Source organism: Oncorhynchus gorbuscha, linkage group LG02 (assembly GCF_021184085.1).
Source record: "Oncorhynchus gorbuscha isolate QuinsamMale2020 ecotype Even-year linkage group LG02, OgorEven_v1.0, whole genome shotgun sequence".
Taxonomy (NCBI): domain Eukaryota; kingdom Metazoa; phylum Chordata; class Actinopteri; order Salmoniformes; family Salmonidae; genus Oncorhynchus; species Oncorhynchus gorbuscha.
The window spans coordinates 35,728,406-35,745,407 of record NC_060174.1 but is presented as its reverse complement, the minus strand read 5'-3'; the positions used below and the strand labels follow the sequence as shown (position 1 = coordinate 35,745,407).

The window sequence follows — 17,002 nt, the reverse complement described above, 5'->3', positions numbered from 1 at the left end:
AATAGGCCATGGTGGCGAAGTAATTACAAAATAGCAATTAAACACTGGAATGGTAGAATGCGCAGAAGATGAATGTGCAAGTAGATATACTGGGGTGCAAAGGAGCAAAAATAAATATAGTATGGGGATGAGGTAGATTGGATGGGCTATATACAGATGAGCTATGTACAGGTGCAGTGATCTGTGAGCTGCCCTGATAGCTGGTGCTTAAATCTAGTGAGGGAGGTAAGAGTCTCCAGTTTTAGTGATTTTTGCAGTTCCAGTCACTGGCAGCAGAGAACTGGAAGGAGAGGCGGCCAAAGTAAGAATTGGCTTTAGGGGTGAGATATACCTGCTGGAGCGCTTGCTGCTATGGTGACCAGTGAGCTGAGAAAAGGCGGGGCTTTACCTAACAGAGACTTGTAGATGACCTGGAGCCAGTGGGTTTGGCGACAAGTATGAAGCGAGGGCCAGCCAACGAAAGCATACAGGTTGCAGTGGTGGGAAGTATACGGGGCTTTGGTGAAAAAATGGATGGCACTGTGATAGACTGAATCCATAAACCCACACAATGTTGATATGTGTACTAAAACCCCTTACCTTTAAACATGAAACCCTCACTGAACCCTCTCTCTGGCTGGGACATGGAGACATCAACTTTTGACCTTCACTTATGTATCTTCTGGCGCCAACAGAGATGGCTTCCTCGCTTCGTGTTCCTAGGAAACTATGCAGTATTTTTTTTAATGTGTTATTTCTTACATTGTTACCCCAGGAAATCATCTGTTTTATTTGGGGCCTTGAAGCCCCTTGCCGCTGTTCAGAGACCATCCACTGGCATTTTCTTCAAGAACTCTGCCTCCAGAAATAAAAGCTTCTCCCAAGAGGGTGTGACACCTACTCCTGCTGCACTGCTGCTTGGATTCCACCTGGCGATCTGTTCACCGTCTGCCCTGGTTGTCTACCCCTGCCTACATTTACCACCACCACACACCCCCCTGTCTCTCCCGAGCTTTCCCTCGCCTCCAGCACACAGGCAATGTTGGGGCGAGTGACTCTGAACTTACAATGGCTAGCCCCAAGTCGTTATGTATTTTTTCTTGTGTGTTTTGCTATTTGCCTCATGACTCATGCATACTTTGACTATGAACATTCAAACAGAGAATGTTTATAACCACACCCGGGATTCTGACTCTCTTGGTTACACACTGCTATCTGAGCAGCTAACCGATCACTGCAGCTGTACATAGTCTATCGGTAAATAGCCCACCCATTTTTACCTACCTCATCCCCATACTGTTTTTATTTATTTACTTTTCTGCTCTTTTGCACACCAATATCTCTACCTGTACATGACCATCTGATCATTTATCACTCCAGTGTTAATCTACAAAATTGTAATTATTTGCCTACCTCCTCATGCCTTTTGCACACAATGTATATAGACGCTCTTTTTTTCTACTGTGTTATTGACTTGTTAATTGTTTACTCCATGTGTAACTCTGTGTTGTCTGTTCACACTGCTATGCTTTATTTTGGCCAGGTCGCAGTTGCAGATGAGAACTTGTTCTCAACTAGCCTACCTGGTTAAATAAAGGTGAAATAAAAAATATAAAAAAACAGACTTTTGGCCTCCCATCCTATTCTGTTCTCTGCCGTGTCTTGATTGTATTCCTGTTGATGATATCTGGAAATGTGCATGTACACGCTGGCCCATCTGTTGCTAGCCCCAATTCTGACTTGTGTTCTGATATGTTTCACTGATTTCTCCTCTTGTAAAAGCCTGGGTTTTCTGCACGTTAATAATAGAAGCTTATTACGTCAAATGTAATACCAACATGTTTTAAGCAGACCACCATAGTCCCTGTGCCCAAGAACACTAAGGGAATCTGCCTAAATGACTACCGACCCGTAGTACTCCCTTCTGTAGCCACAAAGTGCTTTGAAAGGCTGGTCAAGGCTCACATCAACACCATTATCCCAGATACCCTAGACCCACTCCAATTTGCATATTGTCCCAACATATCCACAGACGACGCAATCTCTATTGCACTCCACACTGCCTTTTCCCACCTGGACAAAAGGAACACCAATGTGAGAATGCTATTCATTGACGACAGCTCAGCGTTCAATCCCATAGTGCCCACAAAGCTCATCACTAAGCTAAGGACCCTGGGACTAAACACCTCCCTCTGCAACTGGATCCTGGACAAAACCGGAACGCGGTACCGGAAGTCTAGGTCCAAGAGGCTTCTAAACAGCTTCTACCCCCAAGCCATAAGACTCCTGAACATCTAATCAAATGGCTACCCAGACTATTTGCATTTCCCCCTCCCCCCACACCCCTCCTTTACGCCTCTGCTACTCTTTGTTATTATCTATGCATTGTCACTTTAATAACTCTACCTACGTGCACATGGACTCTGTACCGGTACCTCCTGGTATATAGTCTTGCTATGTTATTTTACTGCTGCTCTTTAATTACTTGTTCCTTTTATTTCTTATTCTTATTCATATTTTTTAACTGCATTGTTGGTTAGGGGCTTGTAAGTAAGCATTCCAATGTAAGGTCTACACCTGTTGTATTCGGCGCATGTGGCTAATAAAATGTGATTGGATTTGAAATCTTTCTCAGATTATTACCAATTCCACAAGGTATGACTCCAAACACCCAGAAAAGCATACTCTCCTCAATGTTATCTTCACATATAATTCTGATCTGTATCAGTCTGGTGTTTTCTGTAATGACCTTAGTGATAATGACAGGTTTGTGGGTGTAGTATTTTTATATTTTAGTGCAGCATTTGATTTAGTGGATCATGAAATCATTTTGACAAAATTAATGCATAATGATTTTAAGGAGGTAGCGTTGAATTGGGTACAGTCATATCTAACTGACAGGAAACACTCACACTTTTCTTCCCCTCATGCTTTAAACTGTGGAATATTGCAGGGCAGTTGCCCTGGGCCACTTCTTTATTTAATATATACCAATGACCTTCCTTATGCCTTATCTGTAACTCAAGCTACTATATTTGCAGATGATACTACAAGTTATACAGCAGGACAATTGGTTCAACACGTACAGCAAGCTTTACAAGGAGATTTGGAGAATATCAGGGAGTTGGTTGCCGTAACAAACTTGTTTTAACTTCTTATGGCTGCAGGGGCAGTATTGAGTAGCTTGGATGAAAGATACTCAGAGGTGCCCAGAGTAAACGGCCTGCTCCTCAGTACCAGTTGCTAATATATGCATATTATTATTCGTATTGTATTGAAAACACTCCGAAGTTTCTAAAACTGTTTGAATGATGTCTATGAGTATAACACAACTCATATGGCAGGCAAAAATCTGAGAAGAAATCCAAACAGGAAGTGGGAAATCTGAGGTTGGTCGATTTTCAACCCAGCCCCTATTGAATACACAGTGGGATATGGATAAAGTTGCACTTCCTATGGCTTCCACTAGATGTCAACTGTCTTCAGAAACTTGAATGAGGATTCTACTGTGTTGTGAGGCTGGATGGGAGCTGTTTGAGTCAGTGGTCTGGCAGAGAGCCAGGTCCTGGTCATGCGCATTTCACATGATAGTGACCTGCGTTCCATGGCTTCTTTACAGACATAGGAATTCTCCGGTTGGAACTTCATTGAAGATTTAGGATAACAACATCCTAAACATTAATTCTATACTTAGTTTCTTCGACCTGTAATATAACCTTTTAAAGTTTTCGTCCGATGTTCAGATGGACCTGCAGGAGCACTTCGATTTGTGTACTAAACGCGCTAACAAAAGTAGCTACTTGGACATAAATCATGGACATTATCGAACAAATCAAGCATTTACTGTGGAACTAGGATTCCTGGGAGTGCATTCTGATGAAGATTGTCAACGGTAAGGGAATATTAGGTAAGGGAATATGTGATTTCTGTTGACTCCAACATGGCAGAATATATTTTTTATTTTCTGTGTGCCGTCTCAGATTATTCCATGGTTTGCTTTTTCCGTAAAGTTTTTTAAAAATCTGACACAGCTGTCTAACAATTGTATTTATCAACATTTATAATGAGTATTTCTGTAAAATGATGTGGCTCTAGTGAACGTAACGCTCCCAATGCATACTGAGATTTTTTGATATAAATATGAACTTTATCAAAACATACATGTATTGTGTAACATGAAGTCCTATGAGTGTCATCTGATGAAGATCATCAAAGGTTAGTGATTAATTTTATCTCTATTTGTGCTTTTTGTGACGCCTCTCTTTGGCTGGACAAATGGCTGATTTTTTTCTGTGAGTTGATGGTGACCTAACATAATCATTTGTGGTGCTTTCTCTGTAAAGCCTATTTGAAATCGGACACTGTGGTGGGATTAACAACAAGATTACCTTTAAAACGGCATAAGATACATGTATGTTTGAGGAATTTTAATTATGAGATTTCTCTTGTTTTGAATTTGGCGCCCTGCACTTTCACTGGCTGTTGTCATTACGATCCCGTTAACGGGATTGCAGCCCTAAGAAGTTTAAACACCAAGAAAACCAAAGTTATGTTGGTCTGTTCCGCTAAGAAAATGTCAACACAGCATGGGATACAATTAAGTATTGGGGGAGTACAATTTATTTTATTTTATAGGTAGGCCAGTTGAGAACAAGTTCTCATTTACAACTGCGACCTGGCCAAGATAAAGCAAAGCAGTGCGACAAAAAACAACACAGAGTTACACATAGGATAAACAAAAGTATAGTCATTAACACACTAGAAAAATCTATATAGAGTGTGTGCAAATGGAGTAAGGAGGTAAGGCAATAAATTGGCCATAGTAACGAAGTAGTTACAATTTAGCAAATTAACACAGTGATAGATGTGCAGATGATGATGTGCAAGTAGAAATACTGTGGTGCAAAAGAGCAAAAAAGTTAATTAAAACAATATGGGGATGAGGTAGGTAGTTGGGTGAGCTATTTACAGATGGGCTCTGTACAGCTGCAGAGATTGGTAAGCTGCTCAGATAGCTGATGCTTAAAGTTAGTGAGGAAGATATAAGTCTCCAACTTCAGTGATTTTTGCAATTCATTCCAGTCATTGGCAGCAGAGAAGTGGGAGGAAAGGCGGCTAAAGTGGGTGTTGGCTTTTGGGATGACCAGTGAGATATACCTGCTGGAGCACGTGCTACGGGTGGGTGTTGTTATGGTGACCAGTGAGCTAAGATAAGGCGGCACTTTTCATAGCAAAGACTTATAGATGACCTGGAGCCAGTGGGTCTGGCGACGAATATGTAGCGAGGGCCAGCCGACGACAGCATACCGGTCACAGTGGTGCGTGGTATATGGATATGGGGCTTTGGTGACAAAATGGATGGCACTGTGATAGACTGCATCCAGTTTGCTGGGTAGAGTGTTGGAGGCTATTTTTTTAAAATGACATCGCCGAAGTCGAGGATCGGTAGGATAGTCTGTTTAACAAGGGTATGTTTGGCAGTATTATTTAAGGAGGCTTTGTTGCGAAATAGGAAGCCGATTCTAGATTTAATTTTGGATTTCAGATTCTTAACATGAGTCTGGAAGGAGAGTTTACAGTCTAGCCAGACACATATGTATTTGTCCACATATTCTAAGTTGTATGGCTTTGAAGCTTGTTTTAAGGTTTGTTAACAAAGTGTCCAAAGAAGGGCCAGATGTATAAAGAATGGTGTCATCTGCGTGGAGGTAGATCAAGGAATCACCCGCAGTAAGAGTCACATCATTGATATATACAGAGTCGGCCTGAGAATTGAACCCTGTGGCACCCCCATAGAGACTGCCAGAGGTCCGGACAACAGGCCCTTCGATTTGACACACTGAACTCTATCTGAGATGTAGTTGGTGAACCCGGCGAAGCAGTCATTTGAGAGACCAAGGCTGTTGAGTCTGCCGATAAGAATACGGCGATTGACAGAAAGCCTAGGCCAGGTCGAGGAAGACGGCTGCACAGTACTGTTTTTTATCAATGGCGGTTGTGATATCGTTTAGTACCTTGAGCGTGGCTGAGGTGCACCCGTGACCAGCTCGGGAATCGTATTGCACATCGGAGAAGGTATGGTGGGATTCAAAATGGTCAGTGATCTGTTTGTTAACTTGGCATTCGAAGACTTTAGAAAGGCAGGGCAGGATGGATATAGGTCTGAAACAGTTTGGGTCTAGAGTGTCTTCCCCCTTTGAAGAGGGGCGATGATCCCGGCAGCTTTCCAACCTTTAGCAATCTCGGACGATACGAGAGAGAGGTTGAACAGACTAGTAATAAGTGTTTCAATGATGGTGGCAGATAATTTTAGAAAGAGAGGGTCTAGATTGTTTAGCCTGGCTGATTTGTACGGGTCCAGGTTTTGCTCTTTCAGAACATCTGCTATCTGGATTTGGTTTAAGGAGATGCTGGGGAGGATTGGGCAAGTAGCTGCGGGGGATGCGGAGCTGTTGGCCGGGATAGGGGTAGCCAAGAGGAAAGCAATGCCAGTCGTAGAGAAATGCTTGTTGAAATTCTCGATTATCGTGGATTCATCAGTGGTGACAGTGTTTACAAGCCTCAGTGCCGTGGACAGCTGGGAGGAGGTGCTCTTATTATCCATGGACTGTACAGTGTCCCAGAACCTTTTGGAATTAGAGCTACAGGATGCAAATTTCTGTTTCAAAAAGGCTAGCCTTTGCTTTCCTAACTGACTGTATATTGGTTCCTGACTTCCCTAAAAAGTTGCATATCACAGGGACTATTTGATGCTAGTGCAGTATGCCACAGGATGTTTTTGTGCTGGTCGAGGGCAGTCAGGTCTGGAGTGAACCAAGGGCTATATCTGTTCTTAGTTCTACATTTTTTGAATGGGGCATGCTTATTTTAGATGGTGAGGAAATTACTTTTTAAGAACAATCAGGCATCCTCAACTGTTGGGATGAGGTAAATATCCTTCCAGGATACCCGGGCCAGGTCGATTAGAAAGGCCTGCTCGCTGAAGTGTTTTAGGGAGCATTTGACAGTGATGAAGGGTGGTTGTTTGACCGCGGACCCATAACGAATGCAGGCAATGAGGCAGTGATCTCTGAGATCCTGATTGAAAACAGCAGTATTTGGAGGGCAAGTTGGTCAGGATAATATTTATGCGGGTGCCTATGTTTATGGATTTAGGGTACCGGTAGGTTCCTTGGTAATTTGTGTGAGATTGAGGGCATCAAGCTTAAATTGTAGATTGTAGGATCGCCGGGGTGTTAAGCATATCCCAGTTTAGGTCACCTAACAGAACAAACTCTGAAGATAGATCTCTGCAGTAGATTGCAACTCCTCCCCCTTTGGCAGTTCTATCTTGATGGAAAATGTTGTAGTTGGGGATGGACATCTCAGAATGTTTGGTGGCCTTCCTAAACCAGGATTCAGACACGGCTAGGACATCAAAGTTGGCGGAATGTGCTAAAGCAGTGAGTAAAACAAACTTAGGGAGGAGGCTTCTGATGTTAACATGCATGAAACCAAGTCCTTTACGGTTTCAGAAGTCAACCAATGACAGCGCCTGGGGACACACAGGGCATGGGTTAACCTCTACATCACTCGAGGAACAGAGGAGGAGTAGGATGAGAGTACGACTAAAGGCTATAAAAACTGGTCGTCTAGTGCGTTGGGGACATAGAATAAAAGAATCAGATTTCTGGGCGTGGTAGAATAGATTCAGGCATAATGTACAGACGAGTATAGTAGGGTGCGGGTACAGTGGAGGGTAACCTAGGCATTGAGTGACGATAAGAGAGGTTGCATCTCTGGAGGCACTAGTTATGCTAGGTGAGGTCACCCCATGTGTGGGAGGTGGGACAAAATAAGTATCTGGGCTAGGGGCTCCGCAGTCAAATAAAACAATGATAACTACCCTAAACAACAGTATACAAGGCATATTGACATTAGAGAGAGACATAAAGCGAGGCATAAAGCAATCACAGGTGTTTATTGGGAGAGCTAGCTAAGACAACGGGTAAGACAGCAACAGCTAATCAGCTAAGACAACAACAACAGGTAAAATGGTGATGAATGGGCAGAGAGTGTCAGTTAACTACACACAGGGCCTGAGTTCGAGGCTGGGGCCGACAGATAAACAAAATAAACAAAATGGAGTACCGTGATTAATGAACAGTCCAGCAGGCATCAACCATGTAGCCAGGTGATCATGAGGTCCAGTGAAGCGAAATAGATGAAACAAGGAAGTCGTTACTACGCTAGCAAGCAGGGAGACATGGCGTTCATAATGTTAGCAGGCAAGGGCTAGCAGAAGCGTCTTCATCGGCGTCCGATAAAGTCCGTTTGAGGGCACATCGGATGGAATTCCGTCGGCAGACCAGTCGTGATGGATCTGCGGGGCTCCATGTCGACAAAGGCTCTAGGCCAATGGCAAAAGAGGTAATGTAGCTGGAGTAATATTGTTTGCTAGCCGGGAGATGTGCCTGGCTCAAGGCTAACTGATGCTACCTCCGGGACAAGGGCGTTAGCCACTATAGCCACTGGGTAGCAGCTAGCTAGTTGCGATGATCCGATGCATAGGTCCAGAGCTTACGGGAGGGAATCCGGCGATGTAGTGGCTTCTAGTCATGTTAGTGAAGAGTCCGGGAGGCATCAGCTGTGTAGCTGAGTGATCATAGGGTCCAATGAGCAGGCCGGGGGATGGGCCTGGTTCAATGGCTAGCTTCGTGGCTGGGCTGAGGATCTGGAATAACGGCCAGTAATCTGGAGTAATGGTGGAGAAAAGCAGTGCTGATATGCTCAGGGTTGATATCGCACTGTGCAGACTGGCATTGAAGAACTTGCAGAAAACAAACTACTAGGAGTGCAGCTAGACAACTGCTTATAATGGTCGTCTCAAATAACTAATCTATGTAAAAACAATATATTAAAACAGCATGCATGATCAGAAGGATAGCTAAATATTAGGAGGCTGCAAATTGCACAGAACAAAGCAGCAAGGATTGTTTTAAGGTGGCGATATGGTTCTTCTGTTGTAGTCATGCGCAATGCTCTTGGTTGGAATTGAAAAATTGAAAAAGACATGCTCATTTTATTTCATAATATACACCATTTAAAATGGCCAAACTCTATTCACAACTGTATTCAGTCGGTAAGAGACAGACATTCAGTAAATACTAGGAATAGATTGTCCACCATGTGTTATCCAGACAGAAAAGAGAAATAGGCCAAATACCATTTCGATGTAGAGCATAAAGAATTTGAATAATTTAACTGAGCAAACCAGAAACCTCTCAATATATAAATTTAAACAATACTTTAAAACATAAATATTTAAATATTTAAATATAATACACAGAAATGTTGTGTTGGACTATAGTAGATGAAGAATCAATATCTTTTTAGTATTTATTGCGTCAATATGTTAGTGTATTATGTATTATGTTTGCAACAGTGTGTTTATATGTGAAAATGTGTTTGTATTATAAATTGTATTTTAATGTTTAAGAACACTTGGAAGATAAGTCCAAATCTAAAATCAAAATCACTGTTTTACAGCCTGTGTTCGTATTGGCTGCTCAGTGAAACGACCTGTCCTGATTTGTCATAGATGCTTGCTAAAAACCAAATCATGAGAGAGCAAACCACACACAAGTCAGAGTTATCATAAAGTCCATCTTTAATTATATGAGCTTCACCATAGCCCTGTGATTCTCAGATCAATTCAGTGTCCATAAATTAATTCTCTGAGAGTGTCAACATAATGGCAACTGAGATCCTTTATAGCAAAGACACACCAATCTAAACTCACATGACAAATAACAGATCTTAGGAACATTACACAAAGAATCTTTTACCAGAAAAAGGAGTATCCCATAATTTATTGCATTAGCTATAAATTATCGTTAAGTTTGGTCTCCTAAACCAACCTTATCTCATTCTTGGTACCACTTAGAACCAAAAACATTACCTCATCCAATGGCATATATCAAATACACCCCCTCCTGGACAAGCGTACAGAGAGACGTGACTGGCACACAGACATTGTGGAGCCACCTGACTGGTTCCCCAATAATCACACCATCCCTTCACATGGTTTAGGAATAGTTACAGACACATTCACAGATAAGACTAAGCCGACCTCTCCCCTCTCTGGGCCCAAGTAACTTTCCCACATAAGCATGCTTATAAAAATTAATAAAACATCTTATTGATAAATGTTACCTAAATGATTGTGATTCTGCCACGACATTCCCCTCTCAGGGACATTGTCCCTTCTAAAGAATCAGAACATTAATTACATACTCAATATTTAAATCCAATCCCTTTAATGTCAAATACCTTAGCTTATATGTAAGCTTTCTCCCTTCTGAAACTAAGTTTACAACCTTTATTCTACAAGACAAACTTGCACATGTTTAATAACACAGAATAATCAATTTGAGGAAAATAAAAACATAACATAGAAATGCTCCCTATCTTACATGAGAACCAGTATCTAAACACAGGCCTCCTCACAACATATAGGACAGACATCCCTCTTAGTCCTCATGCTCAGAGATGTAGTCAGAAATAGAGAATAGGTCAGGGAAATCATTCATATTCCAAATCATAATTAACAACCCAACTATTTATCCAACCAAAATTTAGAATGACATTCCTCAGTGATTCAATTTGGTCTTATCACTCAAAGTAAAAACCCCAATTTAATAAAAACATGTTTTGACGTCCGGCTCTAGTTGGAAAGCGTAAACACCAGAAGCAGCCATAATTATTTAGCAATCTAGATAGACCGTGCACGGTAACATAGCTCCCGTGAACATCTACAAAGAATCTAGTACCGCCTCCGTTTTTAAAAGCCCATCTTTGAGGGTGGGAACACAATTGAACAAGGAAGTAGGTCTCCCGTCGGGCTGTAGCCTTTATAAAGCCAGAGAATATGAGTCATCCTAAATATCATGTAATGTCCTGGCAGCTAGGAACTTCATTGACACAAGTCCAATTTAGAACAACTATATCTACTCACTGCTAGCATGATCGTGCAATTGGCGAAAGACAAAGGCCACAATTATTGCTACAAAACATGAATCCATTCATTTTTAGATCAGAAAGCACACTCAGTCAACCAATGGCATCACACACCTACTCATTCAAGGGTTTTTCTTTATTTGTACTATTTTCTACATTGTAGCATAATAGTGAAGACATTAAAACTATGACATAACACATATATTTTTTTAAACCTTTATTTTACTAGGCAAGTCAGTTAAGAACAAATTCTTATTTTCAATGACGGCCTAGGAACAGTGGGTTAACTGCCTGTTCAGGGGCAGAACGACAGATTTGTACCTTGTCAGCTCGGGGATTCGAACTTGCAACCTTTCGGTTACTAGTCCAACGGAGGGAGTTGGAGGGAGTAGGCATCACAGTGGTCAGCAGTGTCCAACGCTCTAACCACTAGGCTACCCTGCCGTCCCATATGGAATCATGTAGTAATCAAAAAAGTGTTAAACAAATCAAAACATATTTGAGATTTGAGATTCTTCAAAGTAGTTACCTTGATGACATCTTTGCACACTCTTGGCATTCTCTCAACCAGCTTCATGAGGTAGTCACCTGGAATGCGTTTGAATTAACAGCTGTGCCTTGTTAAAAGTACATTTGTGGAATTTCTTTCCTTCTTAATGCATTTGAGCCAATCAGTTGTGTTGTGACAACACAAGGTAGGGTTGGTATACAGAAGATAGCCCTATTTGGTAACAGTCAATATTATGTCAAGAACAGTTCAAATAAGCAAAGAAAAACAACAGTGCATCATTACGTTAAGACATGAAGGCCAGTCAATAATACCCCCCGGGGGTGCTGGAGACTGTGACCAGGGCTGCTCTATTATTGTCACTGGGACCACCAGAGCTAAGTGACCCGAGTTCTGGGCACTATGACAGTGTCCCTCTGGCAGTGATGTAATCAGACACTGCTGACCACTGTGATGCCTATTCCCTCCAGTCATCAGACACTGATCCGCTCCCTCCTGTCTCCAATGGTGTAAAGTACTTAAGTAGTACTTTAAAGTATTTTTTACTTAAGTATTTTTTTGGTATCTGTACTTTACTTTACTATTTGTATTTTTGACAACTTTTACTTTTACTTCACTACTTTCCTAAAGAAAAGTATGTACTCTATACTCCATACATTTTCATTGACACCCAAAAGTACTCATTACATTTTGAATGCTTAGCAGGACAGAAAATGGTCCAATATGCACACACTTATCTAGAGAACATCCCTGGTCATCCCAACTGCCTCTGATCTGGCGGACTCACTAAACACAAATGCTTTGTTTTTAAATGATGTCTGAGTGTTGGACTGTGGCCATGGCTGTCCGTAAATAAAAATAGAAATACAATTGTGCCATCTGGTTTTAATATAAGGAATTTTAAATTATACGTACTTTCACTTCTGATACTTAAGTTTATTTTAGCAACTACCTTTACTTTTTAAACTTAAGTACAGTGGGGCAAAAAAGTATTTAGTCAGCCACCAATTGTGCAAGTTCTCCCACTTAAAAATATGAGAGAGGTCTGTAATTTTCATCATAGGTACACTTGAACTATGACAGACATAATGAGGAAAAAAAAAATATTTGCAAATTATGGTGGAAAATAAGTATTTGGTCACCTACAAACAAGCAAGTTTTCTGGCTCTCGCAGACCTGTAACTTCTTCTTTAAGAGGCTCCTCTGTCCTCCACTTGTTACCTGTATTAATGGCACCTGTTTGAACTTGTTATCAGTATAAAAGACACCTGGCCACAACCTCAAACAGTCACACTCCAAACTCCACTATGGCAAAGACCAAAGAGCTGTCAAAGGACACCAGAAACAAAATTGTAGACCTGCACCAGGCTGGGAAGACTGAATCTGCAATAGGTAAGCAGCTTGGTTTGAAGAAATCAACTGTGGGAGCAATTATTAGGAAGTGGAAGACATACAAGACCACTGATAATCTCCCTCGATCTGGGGCTCCACGCAAGATCTCACCCCGTGGGGTCAAAATGATCACAAGAACGGTGAGTAAAAATCCCAGAACCACACGGGGGGACCTAGTGAATGACCTGCAGAGAGCTGGGACCAAAGTAACAAAGCCTACCATCAGTAACACACTACGCCGCCAGGGACTCAAATCCTGCAGTGCCAGACGTGTCCCCCTGCTTAAGCCAGTACATGTCCAGGCCCGTCTGAAGTTTGCTAGAGAGCATTTGGATGATCCAGAAGAAGATTGGTAGAATGTCATATGGTCAGATGAAACCAAAATATAACTTTTAGTTAAAAACTCAACCCGTCGTGTTTGGAGGACAAAGAATGTTGAGTTGCATGCAAAGAACACCATACCTACTGTGAAGCATGGGGATGGAAACATCATGCTTTGGGGCTGTTTTTCTGCAAAGGGACCAGGACGACTGATCCGTGTAAAGAAAAGAATACATGTATCGTGAGATTTTTTTACATTTTTAATTGTTACACCCCTTTTTCTCCCCAATGTATCGTGAGATTTTTTATTTATTTTTACACCCCTTTTTCTCCCCAATTTCATGGTATCCAATTGTTGTAGAAGCTACTATCTTGTCTCATCGCTACAACTCCTATACGGCCTCAGGAGAGACGAAGGTTGAAAGTCATGCGTCCTCCAATACACAACCCAACCAGCCACACTGCTTCTTAACACAGCGCACATCCAACTCAGAAGCCAGCCGCACCAATGTGCCGGAGGAAACATGTGTACCTGGCAACGTTGGTTAGCGCACACTGCGCCCGTCCCGCCACAGGAGTCGCTGGTGCGTGATGAGACAAGGACATCTCTACCGACCAAGCCTCTCCTAACCCGGACGACGCTAGGCCAATTGTGCGTCGCCCCACAGACCTCCCGGTCACGGGCGGTTACGACAGAGCCTGGGCGCGAACCCAGAGTCTCTGATGGCACAGCTGGCGCTGCATTACAGCGCCCTTAACCACTGCGCCACCCGGGAGGCCAATATCGTGAGATTTTGAGTGAAAACCTCCTTCCATCAGCAAGGGCATTGAAGATGAAATGTGGCTGGATCTTTCAGCATGACAATGATCCCAAACACACCGCCCGGGCAAAGAAGGAGTGGCTTCGTAAGAAGCATTTCAAGGTCCTGGAGTGGCCTAGCCAGTCTCCAGATCTCAAACCCATAGAAAATATTTGGAGGGAGTTGAAAGTCCGTGTTGCCCAGCAACAGCCCCAAAACATCACTGCTCTAGAGGAGATCTGCATGGAGGAATGGGCCAAAATATCAGCAACAGTGTGTGAAAACATTGTGAAGACTTACAGAAAACGCTTGACCTCTGTCATTGCCAACAAAGGGTAGATAAAGGGGAGATAAACTTTTGTTATTGACCAAATACTTATTTTCCACCATAATTTGCAAATAAATTCATTAAAAATCCTACAATGTGATTTTCGTAATTTTGTCTGTCATAGTTGAAGCATACCTATGATGAAAATTACAGGCCTCTCTCATATTTTTAAGTGGGAGAACTTGCACAATTGGTGGCTGACTAAATACTTTTTTGAGTCATTTTCTATTGAGGTATCTTTACTTTTACTCAAGTGTGAGAATTGAGTACTTTTTCCACCACTGCCTGCCCCCATGTTTTGGGTGTTGCAGTAGGTATTTACACTGTAATGACATTACCAGTCTCTCCCATACCAGTCAATAAGACACATACAACAATGAGATAGGGATCAGCCTAATGGTGACATACACTCGGGTACTTATTGTAGTCACGCACGCACGCACGCACGCACGCACGCACGCACGCACGCACGCACGCACGCACGCACGCACGCACACACACACACACACACACACACACACACACACACACACACACACACACACACACACACACACACACACACACACACACACACACACACACACACACACACACAGATAAGCACCCATATGAGCTAGCGGATCAGGGAACACCCTACTTTTCAAACATGTAAATGTACCATCCATGGAGAGATGAGAAAGAGAGCCAGGAGGTATACACTAAATACACTAAATATATATGTGTGTGTGTATGTTTTCAACCTCCCGTCTCCTGTCCTGCTACCCAGACTACCAGGGGACTCTTGTGTAGAGGGGGAGGAGAGGTGAGTAAAGGGGAGGATGGGGAAGAGGTGAGTAAGAGATGAGTCAACTGACCTCAGCTATAAGAGAAGACCTGATGTAGCCTGGGAATGACACACACAGACCCTCAGAGGTAAGATACTCTGTCCACTGCACTTTCTCTATCACTCTCTCTACCTCTATCATTTGCTTTATCACTATTACTCTCTCTCGCTCTCTCTTTGTTAGTATGTGCTACTGAAATAATATGTACAGATTTGAACAGGTGATGTAGTGAAACTTTATCTTGTCCGTAATGCATGGTTTGGTTTGATCGTCTTTCATGAAATGAGGTGCCATTAAAAAAAACGAACATTTAACTTTAGAAAGAACGTTTGAAAGGAAGCATGTGGAATATACAGCCAACCAAGTCGATCAGGTAGACTTGGTAGACTGGGTTCTGTCTGTTTTCAGTAGTATGGGTGTAGTACGTTGAATCTTATCTGTAGCCTATTTATCAGAGGGCAGGCTGTTCTCTCTTGGTAGGGATTTCACCCCCAACCCTCTGCCAAATATTGATTGGTCTAAAACAAATATTTATTCTCAACCAAAACATGCCATTGAAGTTTAAGACTTTAAAAATAAGCAAATGTATATGAACATTATGGAAGTGCATAAGTGTATGTGTTCTGTAACAGACAATAAAAGAACAACCTGAACTTATAGCATGTATCTCTGCCCTCCTACAGGAACACCTGTGCTATTCTTTATACATACACCGATTAAGCACCAGGTTCAAGACACACACATTGACACCCGTACACACATTCACGCGCATACACCTGTTCATACAGACTACAGATATGGATTGTTCCATGGCCCTCCTGGTGTCCTCTCTACTGGCACTTTTCAGTATGGGGGCAGGAGCTTCACTGTCATTGGACATAGTGAGAACCAAGGTCAAATTCCTTGCTCAGACCATGGTGTACAGGACACAGATGGAAATCAAAAAGGTAATCAATCCATCGATCAATTAGTCAGTCGATCAATCAATAATTAGTGTACTGACTAATGCAGTCTTTGGCTTGTTGATAAATGTGACTTGTAAAACAATATTTAGTCTGCATAAATCTTATTTTAATCACATCTTTCTCTCTCTCTCCCTGCCTCCCTCCAGCTCCCTTCCTCTTCTAACCTGGTAATTGACGGCCTGGAATTGTTTTTCCCGGCAGCTGCAGGAGACCAGCCTATAGAAGGCCTGCCTTCCATAGTAGAGACCATGGGGTTCTACCAGGAACTGCTGATCTCCCTAGACATGGCGGACCTCAAACAGCTGGTGGAAGATGCCTCCACCATGCGGGGTCAGCTGGAGAACTGGATGATGTCGCGCTGCCCAGGTCGCCAGCAGAAACAGACAGGAGAGGGTGGGTTGGAGGAGGCTCTGAAGGACAGTGTCAGAAAGTTTGGTCTTAGTGTGAGTCCAGTGGCACTAAACAGACTCAAGGGCTACCTCGATCGGCTACTGCTGAACCTGGATCAGCTCAGGTACTGCTGATCAACTGTTACTGACATAGATCAGTGACTGAACTCAGATCAGTTTGTGCCATTCTGAACAACTGTTACTGACTATGATTGTCACTTAGTAACTGAACTTTGATCATCTCGTGATCTGCTGAAAACCTAGAATGAGTTGAAGCAAGACTGGACAGTCATACTGTAAGTCTAAAGATTATTCTGGGTGTACTTCAGATCACAGTCACTATCAGTCACTAAGTTAAAACATTTTATAGTGTATTTTATTCAGACAAGGATTCTAGCTTGAGGTATTTATTTCTACGAGGAAGAGGAAAAGAAGCAGCTCTATTTTTTAGCATTATTTGTACCTCTGTCAGTCAGTGATGAGGGGAAAGTGTTT

General features: G+C 42.4%; 1 protein-coding gene across 1 annotated transcript; it reads left to right on the top strand.

Moving 5' to 3' along the window:
• Positions 1-15,950: 15,950 nt before the first annotated feature.
• LOC123992623 lies at positions 15,951-16,642 on the top strand. The gene is made up of 2 exons (XM_046293923.1): positions 15,951-16,100; positions 16,265-16,642. Exons 1-2 carry the CDS (start codon positions 15,951-15,953, stop codon positions 16,640-16,642), a joined length of 528 nt encoding a protein of 175 aa, XP_046149879.1.
• The last annotated feature ends 360 nt before the right edge of the window (positions 16,643-17,002 follow it).

Bases quoted from the DNA above. Each gene is read 5' to 3' on its own strand.
- LOC123992623 (XM_046293923.1), top strand. From the start codon at position 15,951: ATGGATTGTTCCATGGCCCTCCTGGTGTCCTCTCTACTGGCACTTTTC. The intron at 16,101-16,264 runs GTAATCAATCCA...GCCTCCCTCCAG, and splicing joins CACAGATGGAAATCAAAAAG to CTCCCTTCCTCTTCTAACCT.